We start from the raw sequence: 16,555 nt of genomic DNA, 5'->3' as shown, positions 1-16,555 counted from the left end.
ACACATGACAACTACCTGGATGGCTCTAAAATTCATGCCACGCCTCTCCCTTTGCCCACCCAATACTTACTTGTCTTTTTAAAGTGAAGGTAGCTGACATCAATTACCTCTAGATGGGAGATTTTCTCACAGGTCCTTGAGAAATTACAAAACTTATGTAGTTCTGTTATTTTTCTATGTAAAATAGGACCATGTGCCCAAACTATGCTGTGACTATTAGGGATAAAAAGACAACACACAGGAATGAATCTATTTGGTTCCAATGCATCAGGAAGGTGGAAAGTGCTTTACAAATTTATTTATTGAAAGCATTGAGATGTGAAACTAATATCTTTTTTGCCTTCAGAGAGACACAGACAGAGACAAACAGAGACAGAGAGAGCGAGAAAGAGAGAGAGCCCTCCCCAAGGGAAAACAAAGCACATCTCAGGATTGTTACATCAATAACCCTTAAGAGAGATGTTAACCTGTCATGTCATCTCCATGATAGATAGAACAGGGAGAAACTGTCCGAACCAGGCTCTAGCCACATCCCTGAAAATAATGCAGTGAACATTCTGCAATTAATTGAGGTAAGGAATTATCCTTTGTTGTGGTTTGGTGGTGATGTGCTAATTTAAAAACCAGGCACAATGGTTTATGCAAGAAGGCTTTCTTTTGTCTTTCTTTTTTCTTTCTAGTCTCTTGCTGGAAACATCACACAGTTGGTTGATACTGTTGTTTATAGCAGTCTGGCCAAGTTTATTCTTGGAGGCCTTTTTGCATATATTAGTTAATATTAATTCAAATGTATATAATCTGGAAAAATGTGTGTCTAGCATTCTGTGTAGATCCCTAGTTGAGGTCTGAAAAGCAGTCAGCCTCTTGAGCTCATCTGATGGGAAGATCTTACTGCTGCGGGACAGAGAGCAGGGAACCTGCTTAAAGAACTCAGCATCCGGGGTAGACTAAAGAAGGGAAGAAAATGTGCTTCCTGCAGAAAGGAGGACTGCTGGGGAGGCCCCCTGTGCCCAGTGCCAGGGTTCCACCCCTGGAAGGTTCCTACCGTGAGTGAAATCAAGGCCCAGAGGTGGGTCAGTGAAAGAGGGGCCACTGAGAAGACACTCCTGATCTCGACGTAGAAGACTTGTTTGGTGAAAGTCTGTGCTCAGATCTTCAATCAGTTCTGGAGTCAGGGATGACCCTTTGTTTATCCTAGAAGAGTGATAGGTTTGGGATATGGAGAAGAAGAAAATTTCTCAGGATGTGAAAAATGGCTAATCGCAGGGAGTGTGGGGCAGGAGAATGGGAAGAAATAAATAAGCATTGTGAAAAATGCAGTTAGAATCACAGACAATGGAGCTTATGTGCTCAAAACCTCAGCATTTTAAGTGAACACGTGGAAGCCAAGTGCGGACCAAATGCACGTAGATTTACACACACGGAGCAGCTCACATACACAGTGGCCAGCAGGTCATCTTTCTTTGCATCTGGGGTGAATGGACCAGGATAGGGTCAGCCTGTTTCCCTCCGGGTCCAGCACTCTGAAACTGAGTGCAGTTTAATTCTAAATCTGCCTTGAAAGCCAGGTTTGGCTAAGTTCGCTCCGTTTGCATTTGAATTTGTCATAACAGCGTTTGCTTGGCGTGTTCACTGGACAGACACAGGCCAGTATCCCAAAACGTGTCCACAAGTGCTCATAAACGTGCACAACATGGGTGGAGAAAGTGTGTAAAGCAGGGGCCAAACACACCTGTCACGGGGCACTTGCCGAGAGTGTCTGTACCGCACGCATCCTTTTCTCAACACGCCTTTTGCACACACACAAAAGGGCTGGTGAGCCGCGGTTGATGTCTGATGGCTCAGTACGCGCGCCGGAGTTGGAAGGACGGAGCCGGCGGGAACAAGAATCAATATATATTTACGGCTGGGCGGGGGCGGGCGGGGGCGCGCGGGGGCTGCGGGGCTGGGCGGCGCCGAGCGGAGCCAGCCCGGCCTGTGGTTGGCTCGGGAGTCTGGTACCCACCTCGGAGCAGCGAGGAGGGAGGAGATGCGGGCGCGAGGATAAAGCAAGGAAGTGCGCCGCGTTGCCGCGCGTCAGGCGCTGCTGTGGGAGCTGCAGCCCCGCGCGCCTCGGTGCGCCCGCCCCTCCTCGCTCACTCGCTCGCACCAGGCACCAGGTGGCCGGCGTCTCCCGGGTCCCCAAGGCAGGTCCCTGGCGCCTGTGCAGGGCACGTGCGCGCCCCGGCTGTGACTGCGCGCGGACGGAGATGCTCTGCGCCGGGCCCGGAGCTGCCGAGGTGAGCGCGCCGCGGGGACCCTGCCCGCTGCCCCTGCCGGAACCCAGTCCCCGGGCGGCTCCGGCGATAGCGAAGCCCCAGCGGCGCCCTCCCTCCCCGGGCCGGAATCCACCCTTCTCTCCACCCTCTCGTTCTCCCGCGAGGTTCAATTGTCAGCCTGGGGCGCGCCGCCGCCCGCCCGGCTGGGTGCGCGGGTGGGGACCCCTGCTGGGGTGGAGCGGGCGCGCCCGGTCCTCCCGAGGGGCGCGGAGGGAAACAAAGAAGCCCCCCAGTGGGCTTGCAGCGAGGAGGTGCCTGGGGAGGGGGCGGAGAGATCTACGTAATCCTCCTTCCCAGCCCACACCCACCCCGGGGACCTAAACTGGTATCTGCGCTCCGCCTCAGGCTCGCCTTGGACGACTGTGTCCCAAGCGACGCCGGCCAGGGTCCCTCTGCCAGCCTCCACGGTCCCCTCACGAGCTCGCCGGCGCTCCCTCGGGTGCGCTGCCAGGTCCTGCCCCGCTCCCCTAGGTGGTGTCAGCGGCAAGGATGCGCCGGTCCCCGGCGGCTGTGCCCTCCGCCGGGCCTGGCACCTGAGTTGGAGAGGAAGCAGCCGGTCATGTCGCCTACCGTATTGCGACCTGCACCCTGGCGGGTGGGAGGGAGGAGGGAGGAGCTGAGACGTGCGCGTCCGGTCCATTTTTGGCTGGAGGTGCGCTTCCTCCTACCCAAGCATTCGCGGACCGTCACAATGCAGCAAAATCGAAGCGCTCCAACAAAGTGGCCCCTCCATACCCCGCACCCCCCAGGGCTCTCTGATTGCTCGGCTGCTTTGACGTCCCGGCTACTTGGCTGATTCTGGGAGCGCGGATGCGTGGTCTGCCTTGCACACAGGCTGGGCACCGTAACTTCTTCCCTGCCGAATTTCAGCGCGTGGGGGTGGGGAGGGGCAGCTGGCAGGGACACAGGCTGCAGAGACGCCCGTGGCTCCGGGCACCGCGCGCCTCGGTCTGCATTGGGCTGACACCCATACAGCGTGGGGATTTTCCTAGTTGCCCGAGATACGATTTGACGTTGCCGTAGTTTTGTTGCTTACTCCTCTTGGGATCTGCAGTGGTGCGATTCCTCCCTGTGGCTTTTTTTGGGTTTTGTTTTGTTTTTGTTTTCGTTTTCTTCTCTTTGAAAACAATGCTGTGCTCGGCAGAAATGGATACAGGAAGAGCGGCGTAGTTCAAGGATTAAGGGAGGAGGCATCTTCTCTCTTTTTCCTGGGATTTAAACGCGGTTTTAGAAGGGTAGATGCCCTACCCGAAAAGGCCAGCCTGCAAACACCCCAGCGGTGTTGTGGTCCAAGTCGTCTCAAAGCAGGTGGCCCGATCTGCGTCCCTCATCAGCGGACTGGCTCCGGCTGTGGCTATTACGGTAATTCATTCTAGATTGGGGATTCATTTTGAAAATGTGTGTTTTCCACTAAGAAGGGATTAGCGTCTACATGCCTACCCTAGCAGAACGTTTGTGCCTGTTTGGTAGAGAAATAGCTTGTGGCAGAATTCCCTGTTGATTCCCCCCACCCCTCATCCCCTTTTGCTATCTCTTCTGGAATGTAGTGTAGGAAAAACGAAACACTATTTTAATTCCTAGACCTAGAGGCAAGCAAATCGGACAGTAGAGTACTTCATTTAATAAACTCTGTTCTGGCTGATTCTGCACTAGGATCCCAGTCTACTGCAGTCGGCTGCTCTATGAAATGACAGTCCTCTTTTTTTTCTTTTTTGGTCAGGGGTGGTTTTTCTTCAAAGCCAGTTGCCTAAATTTGTTGGGATTATGACATTATGAACTCGCAGGAAAGCCACATCCTGAGCTGGACCGGCCTATCTGTGCATTAGCATGGAGGAGTGGTTAGGTTCCAGTATCATTTGACTGGGTTCTGTATATGCTTTTGAAGATGGACCTATTAAACTGATCCCTTTAGGCTTTGCCTTCTGTGGACCAGTCATGCGTATAATCAAGCAAATACTGAAGGGCAGGTGTGATTATGAACAGACCACCTCTGTTTCATTCCTTCTCTGTGAAGGGAGTTGGGCTAGCTGATCCTGCACACCCTTCTGGCTTCCGCATTCCGGGATAATTGATAGAGGGGTGAGAAAAGTTATGCAGTTTAGGGGGTGTAAATAATCACAGCCCAAACCATCTAAGCAAAGAGTGTATTAGAAATTAATGGTTTATTTTTGTAAGTCTCAAAAATTTTGAACTTCATTATCTGCATCTTTCCCCCCTATAAACAAAAGTAACCAATAACTCAAACAGGTCATTTTTATGTCGACTGTAGAAAAAAACTGGGGGGTGGGGGAAGAAAATTTTTGAATTAATCTGGTTACAGGTTCTCTCATTTGTGGATTTAGTTATTCATTCCAGTCTTCTCTTGGATAATTAAGAATGTCCTTACTTGCAGTGATTGATTTTTGTTTATTAATTTGTTTGTACTAAAAGACCCTGGATAGCTGCTTCATCCTAGGCAGTAATCAGCAATAGTATCAGACTTATCCTGATACAATTTGATACTGCTCATCAAACTGGTTTGCGCTGCGGTGTGTTATAGAAATGAGCCAGGCAATGCTGGTTTAAACACACAAACTGTTTTCATGTGCTTCCAGTAATTATTACAATTTGGGGATGGTTGAGGTATTTAGTCATTGATTTGTGCTTAGCCACCCCATTTTTCATAGTTATGCACTCATTTGTTTTCTAAAGTTACAATCCACATCACAGCTCAAAATAGCAGTTCTTCTAGACATAATTAACCGTTTCCTGTCTGTTTTCCCATAGTCTTTCATTTATACAGCTAAGGTAGCCTTGTTCACACTGCAGTTCCCCAGTTGTAAATGTGCCAAGGCCTCCTTGTTTAAACATCAGAGCTTCTCTAGACAGGGGTTCCTTAGAGCCATGGCTCTTTTCTCCAGCACCTAGCACTTCGCCTGGTATGTGGTAGGTTCTCAGGAATGTTAGGCGAGTAGATTTCAGGTCATACAGATGCCCTGTGATTGTATAGGCAAGGGGGTAAGTGGGAACCTCAGCTTCAGGAGTCAGCTGTGGGAATCAGAGGAGTTACATAAGATGCTTAAGGGAGATGGTGATCCAGGACTCAAATCCAGGCCTTCCTGACTGTCACAGAGAGAGGCTCCACCCCCTCAGAAAAACAAACAAACGTGGAGAGGGTCCAGTTCAAATGTTTGTAGGTTTGGGTTATTTATTTTCAGTTGAATGACCTAGTTGCTCCATTTGGACAAAAGTGACCTAATCACAGCTCTGTTCTATCCTTCCTTGAAAGGAACTGTGTCTGACTCAAGCTTTCTATCCTCAGACTAAGGGGAAGGGGGACGCTCTTCTGTCCACCTTCTCCCCAAGTCTTGATTCCACCACACAGAGCTTGCCAGGATGATGATCACATCTAGAGAAGGCCACTCACTGACGGGCACCTTTAGCCACCCTATAATATGCTTCTGAAATGATCCAGTAGTTAGACCAGAGACACCTATCATTCTTGGACCAGCCCAGCATGACTGTGTGCCCAGAAAGGTGATTTCTGTGATAACAAACAGGTGTGATTTCCAGACTTTGAAGCCTGTGCTTCTCCCCCACTTGTCTGCTTCCTTTGTCACTAAAAACAAGCATGGTCACCATTAGGAAACCAGGAAGTTCAGTATTCACGGGGCCGTTCTGCACCTCAACCCTGGGCACATTTGCCATCATGGACTTTCAGAGACTACAACATGAACTATTCTGTGCGATTGTCTTCCAGTCACTTGTCCTCTCTAAAGTTCCATTTCCTTTTCTTTAAAAGTAGGCATGGAAACCAATCCTTCTAACTTCCCAACTTTGTGATTGTTTTGTTATTTTGTTTCAGTGATTCAGTTGGGGATCAAAAAATACAAGTGATAATTTTTTTGTGTTGCAATATATGTACTGTGTAATAAATGTACAAATACTTAAGTGTCCATCTGTGGGCACTTTAAGCCTTTGTTAATGCTATTTCCTATAGGTATCTTATAGCAACTCTTTCTTATTTTAAAGTTGAGTTTGCTATATTAAAGGGAAGAGGAGCTGTGTGTGGTATTAGGTTTATAATCCCAGCAACTCAAGAGGCTGCAGTGACAGGATGAGAAGTTTAAGACCAGCACAGGGGCAACTTAGTGAGACTTTGTCTCAAAATAAAAATGATGAGGCTCAGTGGTGGAGCCCCTGAACACCATGCATGGACCTGGGCTTAATATATCGGGACTAAGAAAAAAAATGAAAGGAAGGAAAGAAGGAAGAGGGGAGAGAGAAAGAAGGAGAGAAAAGAAGATAGTCATGACTTTTCAATGGTGAAGAAGTATGCAGTTTAGGATTCAAGAGTGAAGGACCTAAGAACCGCAGTAAAGCAGTTCTTCTCCCCCCTGACTATGTTTCCTAGCTGAATAGCGCAACATCTGTAATCTAACGTGTTTCCGAGATTAATCCAATTAGCAAACTTTTCAATTCCTCTTTTGTTTCTTATTTTGCCCTTCTCTGCTCCCCTCCCACCCACGTTCTGTACCTCCACACCACCTCCTGTAACATCTCCCACATTCCTAAAATACACCCCAACACTATCTGCACCCTCACCCTACCCTACCCAGGGCGGAGTCATGGTCTCCCAAACTTCTTGTCTCAACCATTTCTGTTTCCTAAGGCCTATTTGTTAGTATCTGTGTTCCAAGTTCTGCTAGCATGAGTAGATGGAGCCAGTCTTCTGATGACTTTGTAGTATACATTATTTCTCCCGGATTTTCTGGCCGCCGTTTTTCACCTAAATACCACGTACTTGTGTCTTAAAGCCTCTGTAAGTATTTAGGAAGCAAAACAACATGAAGATGACTGTGAGTATCCTGTGCCTTAATGTGTGGACACAGGAGCACGGCTAAGAGGCTGAGTTCTGTAGCATGGACCGCGTAGGGAAAATGGTGAGTGCAGGACAGTAGTGCCTCTACTTATTGGCAAAATAGCATAAAGACCGCTAGATTGTTCATGTCATCTGGATTTCCATAGCAACAGGTGCTGTGCCGAGTCCACATTATTTGTTGAGATACCATACTTTCCCTGATTTATTGGCCCCAAGCGTGATGTGCTAAGAGGACTAACAGATAAGAAGGTAACTTGCGGATGGGCTCCTCTGCTTCTCTTACATGTGATATTTTTGAGAGAATTCAGTGGCTGAAACTTAAGCTGGTATTGGGGGAGCTGGAGTGGGAGCTGGGGAAGGGTGCCATCTGGGCCCACGATGACAAATGCTCTCATGAAGTCTTCACTCGGGGTCCCTTTTATATATTTAGTGGAGCAGATTTTTCATTTCACACTTTCTAGATATATTTGTATTGCACAGATGTCAGGGAAATATCATGTGTGTAAAAGAAAAAAAGAAAAAGAAAAAAGAAAAAAATTCACATCCCTGGCCAGGAATTGTAATTCAATCACCTTGTCCTTAAATTGACACCTATTTAACTTGCATGAATGTTCCCTACTTTTCTTTGGGAGTTTACACAGAGCACTTTGAGAAATAAAAATCTCTGGATCTTGCTAAATTGCTAAATTATCCAGACTGGGCTCAAACTTACATTCGGGTTGCCTCAACCCCCTAGAGTGCTGGAATTACCGGCATGCACCACCACACCTGGCAAAAGTCTCAGTCTTACACATTATTAAAATTCAAAGATTTAGTCTGAGAGGATAAAAAGACAGAGAGGCTGGAATTAAACATATAAGACCGTGCTTTAATGCCACTAGTCCGGGGGCTGATGGCATTCATCAGCACCATCTCCCTTGCTGTGTCACAGAGATAGGGACACAGATAGATTTTTATCCTCAAAAGGACTTCTTTGTTTCCTGACCATTAGTCATCATTCTTTTTATCATCAGGATTTAAAACCCCTTGACTTTTCTTTCTCTGTTTTGATCATGAGTTACTTTTGTAGGAATTTACTTCTGGAAATTGAGAAAAAATAATTTTGTGGGTTATATAGGGATTATTTCTCCCTCTACCTCCTCAGTATTATTTCAGGTCCCCTTTGTACCCTGCAGGCCCTGCGTGTAGCGGGGATGATGACAAGGGAAGGCTTAGCGTCTGGATGGACCGAAACATAATTCGTGTTCTCTAGTCTCTCCCCTGGCTTCTCTTCTCCCTGCGATCAATGTTCTCTTCTCGTTGATAGAATATGCTTTCAAAGTTGTGTCACTGGCTTTCTTGATTCTACATATCTCAGCCTCCAAAGACACTTTTGTTGTGTATGGCTTGGTTTATACAAACCCTTTCATGTAGTGTAAGTTACGAAACAAAATAAAATACCCTCTCACTAGTTCATCTGAAACTGCCTCTGTTCTTCTGCCTCATTGCTTCTCTGCTTTTTTTTTGCCTTTTTCCTTTTTATCGGTGCCAGGGATCGAACTCATGACTGCCTGCTTGCAAGGCAGGCGCTTATGCCTGCTGAGCTAAACCCCCAGCCCCACTTCTCTGCTTTTCTTGAGAGCCACCTGTGGGACTCTTGTCCTTGTCACTCCTCTCACTATTTTTATGGTGGTCACCAGTGACCTCTTCCCTTTGATGGGCAAAAGCCAAAGCCCCTGGCTTCCCCTAGCACATAGATTTCCCACCTTCTGGCTGGCCCTCTGGACCTGCTATCTGGATGGCTCCTGAATTGACTGACCCCTTGTGAACTGTGGCCTCTAGCTGATGGGATCTCCCAGGGCTTGCCTCTAAGACCTTTTCTTTTCTTACCTGTGTTCCTTTGCTTGGTTTCAACATGGTCTTCATGCTGATGAGCCTCAACTTTTCCCCAGCCCTGACTCATTCCCAGAGCTCCAGACTTTGATAGGCAGCCACCAGTACCTTCCCCTGAATGCCACATGATCTTAAAAGGAACATGTGCAAGAACATTTCTGTATATTGTCACTCCCACAAGCCCTCATCTCCTCCAGTGTTCTCTGACTCTCTCTCTGGAAGAGCAAGTACCTGTCCAGCGGCTCAGGTCCTCCTGACTTCCTGCTCTCATCTGTATCTAATCTTCAGCAGATCGCTCTCCCTTCCTTCCAGCTGTTCCATCCAGCATGACTCCGCCTGTCTGTACCACCAGGGGCTCCGCTCCCTGCCTCCCTGCCTTCTTCTCCCATCTGCATCCCGCTCCCTATACAGCAGCCCGAATGTGCTCTTAAATATGTAAGTCGCATCGTAATCATTCATTCACACACTCAGTGCTGACTAAACATCTGCTGGGTGCCAGGCACAGGTTTAACTGTAGTGATGTGGCAGGAACACAACACAGACCAGTCACAAATCTCTGTCCTCTTGGAGAGTAAGGTTGTGTTACTTCTTAGCCCCCAACCTCCTGATAGTTTCTCCCTCCTCGGAGTACAACTCAGGCTCCTTATTTGAGCTACACAGCTCTGCATCTGCGCTCAATTGGCTCATTGGACCCCAGTGTCCTGGCTTTTCCTAGATTGTGTCACGTGTGTTGTCATCTTAGCTCTTCCCTTGACCTGTCCACCAGCTTCCAGTCAGGTACCTTCAGAAAGGTTTTGCCTGCCCACCCATTTCCAGTGTGCTGTCTTCTGCCTCCCTGTTGATTTCTCTTTACACCACTTAGCATCGCATGATTTGTTAGATATTTTATTGGTTGTGTGCTTGTTGCTATCCCCATCAGTTGGCTGCACCATTGAGGCAGCCTGGCCAAGGAGGTGAGGTCTGGCTGAAGGTGTGTCTCTGGGGGCGTGACCTGGAAGGGTGTGTCTCTCTCTTGGGCTCCTCCCTTCTTGCTATGCTTCCTGTATACTGTGGTAAGAGCTTTTGCCAAGAAGTTTCTGTCATAGAGCAAGCTGACTTGAATCCCCTTCCAGCATGAGCCAAATTAAACCTCTGCCCTCCCCTCACCCCTCTTCCCCTCCACTCCCCATCCTTCCCCCTCTGCTCCTCAGCTCTCCTCTCTTCGGGAGGGTCAGGTATCATGTCTCAGCAATGGGAAAGCTGACAGAGATACTTTCTAACTTACAAACTCCACTGGGAACTTATTTACCTCATGCCTGGACCAGTGCCTGAGGCAAATCAGATACTCTTGCTAACTGACTGATTTAACAGGGCTCTCCTTAACTGAAATTCAACCTCAAAATGTTTTCTGACTCCATTTTATAACAGATTAAATCCCATTAAACCTTCTAGCCTGATGATATTTTGAGGTCTCTGGATCCTCTGAGAAAATGCTGTTTCCCCCTACCTTATCAGGTGGTGGTTGAGGTGTCACCTTATTGCCTGGACATTTTGCAAGTACCGAACCCCGGCCTGGTGTTCTCCAACATTAAAGAGAGGATCTAGCTTGAGCTTGTCTTTACTTTCTCATCAGCAGCCTGCAATAGTAGTCAGTCACTCAATTATTGTCGAATTGAGTCACATATTGGCTGTTATTCTTGTTGCTAGGACTTGATAAAAACCGCTCTTTGCCCTCCGGTTCCTGCTTTCCCTGGGCCACACTGACTTTGTCATCTTGACTGTGAGCATGTCATTCCCATGCTCAGAATTTGCTGGAGTGGCTATTTCATGCAATAAAGAGCTAGTAGCTCCCTGAGCTGGCACCAAAGCCTGCATGCCATGGCCAACCCATGTCCCCATTTCCCCTATGTCCCTGTTGTAGCCACCTGGTTCTTTTTTTCTTTCCATTTTTCCCAAACCTGCTTTGTTCTATAATTATATATATTTCCTTATGCTGTGTTCTACTCTTGATATTCTCCCCACTCCTCTCAATTTACTCATTTTTAAGATCTCTGTTAAATCTCCTCTCCTAGAGAAACCACCACTCAGTTTCCCTATGGAACATGTTTTCTGTGTCTTTCCCCAGAGTTCTCAGGATATCATTATGTGCTGACTATCAGCACTTCTGTTCTGGGAGTCTCTACTGAATGATGAACACCTGAATATTAAGGATGGCATTGCATTTATCTCAGGGTTCTCAGCATCTACAACTGAGTGTTAGAACAATGAGTGACTCTCAACCCGAGAGTTGAGAAGGTCTGTAGTTTTTTGAGTGTTATTCGTGTGTAGGCATCCACAGAATGTCAAATGGGTCACTGGAAGTAAAGGTCAGGTCTGCACACCACTTGATGACCAATTGCATATCAGGAGATGAGTGTCAGTACGAAGGGATCAGGGTCATTCAAAGGCTAGCGACCTTGAGAAGATAGAGGGGCTATCCTCAAAGCTCCATCTGAGAGATTCAGGGGTACAGAGGAATTGTACAGGGAGGGGAAGGCTGCATGCTGAGCAAGGTTGTCATTATCCAGGGCACATTTCTCCTTTTTATTTCTTTTCCTGAACGTTTCAATGGACCTTGACCTGCTGGGACTACTATGTTTCCTCAAAACATAAGACCTGGCTAGAAGATAATCAGTCATGAGAACTAGTGATCAAAAATGCCCCAATCCACCTGTGCTTGCCTTACCAGCCTTGTAGTATAGTGATGGCAGGTACGACAAGGATGGAATGATTGGGGCTGGCATTTTTTACCTCCAGTTTCCAAGGCTGATTGTTTTCCAGCTGGATATTACTTTCAGGGAAAGAGGGTAGCTCTTTTAGACACAACTATAGACTAAGGAGAGGTATTACAGTGGTTCTACGTTCTGTAAAACCAAAACAAAATATAGCAGCCAACATCTTGACCATCTAGATGGGGTTCTCTTCAATAGCAGGGCTGCAACAGAGCCGGAATGTAAAGGGATAGGGCAGTGAAGGACAGCTCTGAAGGAGCAGCCCTGCTACACCAGGAAATTAGTAGAGGTGAGTTGCATAGACAGGGATTTTTCTTATCTGTCCATGCTTCTAGGTGTCAAAAACAGTTCTCTGTGCTCAGGAACTGTTTGAAGTATGTAGGTGGCATCTTCAGTGTCTACAACCTTGGATACATCCATGACCAGACTTTAGAATTGGGGAGAGTTTCCCAAGCTTGCACAATTAAGAGATGAGATTTAGTTTTTTTTTCTGTAGAGGATGTCCTGTGTTTCCCCCACCCTCCAGTTCTGAACAATATCAGGTCTGAATTGGGATTGCTCAACAACCTTTTGCAAGGTAATACTTTCCAATGTTGTGATATTTGAGGAACTCCTTTCGTTGAACACGGCTTGTGTTGTAGTCAGGGGTTGTGCGGAGAACAGTTAGAATCAGGACATGGAGTTCATAGTATTATTTATGATGGTCACCCAGAATTAACACAAGAAAATGCAGGAAATCTATCCACAACACTAAAGACAGAATATTTAGCCAAGGGCCTGAATCCCACAGCAATGTCCCACATGAGTCCAGATGAAAACCCAGAGCTCATGACAATGCCTCCCACAAGTCCAACTGGAGGTCTTGAGCCCACGAGAAGGACTCACACCAGTCTCTTTTATGGATCCGTGCTGGGAAGCCCCAAAGATCAGTGGTGGAAGCCAGAAAGTCTATGCCAGTGGGGTGAAGGAGCTCTGCTGGTGGGATGAGGGTTCTATGCTGGAACCAAGGAGTCATACTCACAACAAAGACCAGGGCTGTCCTGAAAGGCACCACAGCCATCCTCAGTGACACGGAGGCCTCGAGCTTCTCCTCCGACAAGCACAGTAGAGTACATGCGAGGATGCCAGTGTGAAGAGTTCATCCTGAAGATTGAATGGCACCCATCTTCCCCTCCAGAGCCAGGAAGCAATGCTCGATGTAAGGACCAGAGCTTCTCCAGGAGAACCAACAGCTCAAACAGCAGCATACAGGAGAACCCACAATGCCTCAACACCTCAACATGCTTCTCTTCTCTTTCTCCACATCTCTACTTGTGCTGGCAACTTTCCTCAGGTGGAACGTCAACGCTCAGCACCATGCTGATTTAATTCAGATGGTGTGGTTGACCACCAGTTTTTAATCCATCACAGCCTGACTTTTAGATCTTCTGAAAGAAAGCAACAGAGTAGAAACTTTAGGGACTCCAAGGATTCAGACTCCTAGAAGAAGATCTATTCTTCCTAAGCCTCAGCACATGTAGGGGCCCTTGCTTTGGAAAGCTGACACTCAGAGAGTTTGCTTAAATCTGTGCCAGTGTGGAAAGGGGAGTCAGTAGTCAGTGCCTCTTGGAGCATCTCTGAGACCAGAATCAATTGGCAGCACTGAAGTTATCTGCTTGTAATATCAGCAGGAGCTTTTATCCGTGATGTTGCCTTCCTCCTTTATAACAATGTTACATAGCAAGCTAGAACAGTTTTTAATGAACTGTCTCTCCTAAAAACTTTGCAAGCATTTTCTATCATTTTGTTGCAATGAAATAAAATTTATCTTTGTTAGAACCATACATTCCGATTATGGTATGACATCTTTGGGAAAAATAATGACATTGTTAGTTCATCTTTTTCCTTAGAGAAAGGAAAAATATCACTAATACACACACACAGAGTTGGGGAGGCTTCTAGCTTCTAAAGAGAAAATTGATCAAGGAACTCCCTTAATCACAAACCAAAATAAGAGTGCGTTATATGTATACATATGTGCATATCTATACTCAGATATTATGCAGAAATATATGTATGCATGATATATATAAACACATGTACTTTTTTAAGTGCTGGGGTTTGAATTCAGGGCCTTCACACTGAGCTACATCCCCATCCCTTTTTATTTTTTATTTTAAAATGGGGTCTTACTAAGTCACCAGGTTGCCCAGGCTGGGCTTGGAGGTGTGTATCTTGCTGCAGCTTGTCAGATGTACAATCCTATTTTTAAAATTTCTGGGTTAACTATTTTCAAGGAAATTTTCCATTATTTATTAATTCAGAGAACATTTCCTGAGCATCTATTATATGAGAAGCATTTATGCTTTTTATGTGTAGGATGTTTTTTCTCCCACTTAGACAAAAGTCCGCTTGTGTAGTTTAGGGTGAAAACATCTGAAGACCAAATAGATGAAAATCCCTGTGGTGAAGAAATATCTAATTTGAGAAGCAAATTTGAAGAAATTTTGTCCTTTAAGGCTGATTATTTTATTTTCAACACAATTGATGGTGCAGTCATCACGGACAGGGAACTGTTTCCATTATGAATGGATCTATAGCCGAATTTCTTGTCTTCCTAGAGCTCAGAATGAGATCCTGAATTTTACAATGTTGCTTTCCCAAAGAGCTACACCCATATCTATCATTTAGCAGAATAGTGTCCTTGTCCATGGCTTAGAAATCTATGGGATAGTCCTTAATTCAGTTAATTTTACCAAGACTGAATGCTCTTGATCCTGACCTTTGACACCTTAAGACCAAGACACAGGGTCCACTAGCCTAGCTGAGCTTCCCATGCTATAGAAATGTCCTGTCTCAGGATTTGAAGCTCTGGAACAAATGTCCCTTTTCCCAGTGATCCAGAGAACCTTTGAACTATCCCTTGGGGACTGAATAGCTGTGTCAAAGGACATTGTGTCATCTTGCCTTTCTTTAGTTTCTGCCCATTTGGGACCTAGAAGCCAAGTGAAAGGGCTGGCATGGTGCCCACCTCTAGAAGATGGACTGGGCTGGTGACATATGTCCCCAGACACTAGCCCACCTGATGCTGTGGTCTCGGGGCACCATAGCCCTCAAGTGTAGTGGTCTTTGGGTTGAAGAAGAAGGCAAGAAGGCCAGGTCCTGCTATCTAGCTCCATGTCCTGCTCTGAGTTACCTGGCATTTACCACTTGATCTGGGATAATTTCAGTCTGTTGGAGAAAGTGTTGTATGAAGTGTGTCAGCTACATAGAGAGAGTGGATGGTTTCTGGTAACAGAAAACAAACTGAAATCTTAATTGTGTCTACAGTATGGGGGTGATGGGCATGGATAGCAATTGGGGGAAAAGCATTCAGGTCTTAGGGAGGCTTTATTCTCTCTTCTGACCCCTCATTCAAATGGTCATCTGCCTCTCCTGAACATTGTAATCAGTGCAACTTTAAAAATAGAAACATTAAACTTTGTGGTGGGAATTTTCCTTAATGTTAGCACGCTTGGCTTGGGAATTTCATTGTACACACAAAAGAGAGTGAACTTCTTGCCTGGGCCATTCAGTTCCCCATTGCTCGCATCTTGGTATGAATTTGCAAATGGCTTTTGAGGGATCCTGATGTTTTATTTTTCAAATCTGCTTTTATTTTTCCAAAGTGCTATTAGCAGGTGGAACTCATGACTTCAGGCATTTTTCAGGAGATGAGCTCAGTGAGATTTGGAAATTAGCTAAGCCATTTATAGATTCATAGAATGTTGGCTGGATAAGGGATCTAAGTTGAGTGCCATTGACCCCCTCTTTTTTCCAAATCGTACAGTTAAAGCGCTGCTGGCTCCCTGGGTCACAGAACTCGCATTTGCTGAACCTCAGACAGGACCCTGTCTCTGGGCTCCTGGCTGCATGCATGCAGCCCTATTTGCAAGCTCAGTGTTAGGGGAAGGCAGGAAGTTCTGATGTCCCCAGGGCCCAGGCAGGGGCTGAAAGGGAGCAAAGGGCCCGAGGTTTCAGTGTAGGGTGGGGTGGCTGGTGGCCCAGGTCTTGCTACTTAGCTTCCAGTCCATTGCTGGTGCATGGAAATGTGACACGGGTTGCTAAGCCTTCAGATTTTCTCTAAGAAAATGGAAAGACTGGATTTCTCAGGAGAAGTAGTAAAATGTTTTTGCCCATTCAATTTAATGGCTTTCCAACATGAGGTGAACCAACTAGGCGCAGTCGGGATTCTGTAAATCAGAAACACTGTCCTTACGGAATGTCTTAGTCTGTTCAAGCTGCTGCAGAGTTACCATGCACTGGGAGGGTGGCTGAACAACCCCAATTATTTCTCATGGTACTGGAGACTGATCTGCACTGCGGGTGACAGAAAACGGACCTCACCTTGCAGCCTAGCAGGGCAGGAAGAGGGCTGGAGAGCTCTGGATGGGTCTCCCCCTCCCTCTCCTCCTCCTCTGTGTCTTCTTCCTCTCTGTCTCTCTCTCCCCTCCCCCATCACCCTTGGTTATTGAACCCAGGACCTTTACCTTGAGCTACATTCCCAGCCCTTGGGGTGGTGTACTCCTATACCCCTAGCACTCTGGGAGACCAAGGCAAGAAGTTCACTAGTTCAAGCCCAACCTGGATATTTTAGTGACTGAGTGAGATCCTGTCTCAAAATAAAAAATAAAAAAGCAGAGGGGGTGGAGCTCAGTGTGAAAGCCCTGGGTTCGATCCCCAATATCATACACACTTGGAATCTTTATTAGTTGACCCTTTAAGAGAAACTTGAT

General features: G+C 46.6%; 1 protein-coding gene across 7 annotated transcripts in view; it reads left to right on the top strand.

Annotated features, from left to right (window-relative positions):
• Positions 1–1,843: 1,843 nt before the first annotated feature.
• The window catches only part of Hecw1 (HECT, C2 and WW domain containing E3 ubiquitin protein ligase 1), a 388,661-nt gene continuing 373,949 nt past the window's right edge, over positions 1,844–16,555 (top strand). For 3 of the 7 annotated variants that reach the window (XM_063233922.1, XM_063233921.1, XM_063233915.1), the window contains exon 1: positions 2,978–3,680. In XM_063233922.1, the coding sequence (XP_063089992.1) occupies positions 3,558–3,680 (123 nt within the window). In that variant the 5' untranslated portion in view covers positions 2,978–3,557. Of the gene's footprint in view, positions 2,280–2,977; positions 3,681–16,555 lie in introns of those variants that run through there. The other 4 variants (XM_063233918.1, XM_063233919.1, XM_063233917.1 and 1 more) reach the window with 4 other exon arrangements.

This window comes from Cavia porcellus, unplaced genomic scaffold, assembly GCF_034190915.1.
Source record: "Cavia porcellus strain 051 isolate PalLab524CR breed Dunkin Hartley unplaced genomic scaffold, mCavPor4.1 scaffold_23, whole genome shotgun sequence".
Taxonomy (NCBI): domain Eukaryota; kingdom Metazoa; phylum Chordata; class Mammalia; order Rodentia; family Caviidae; genus Cavia; species Cavia porcellus.
Note: the sequence above shows the minus strand (reverse complement) of the source record. Positions and strands in the feature narration are given on the sequence as shown.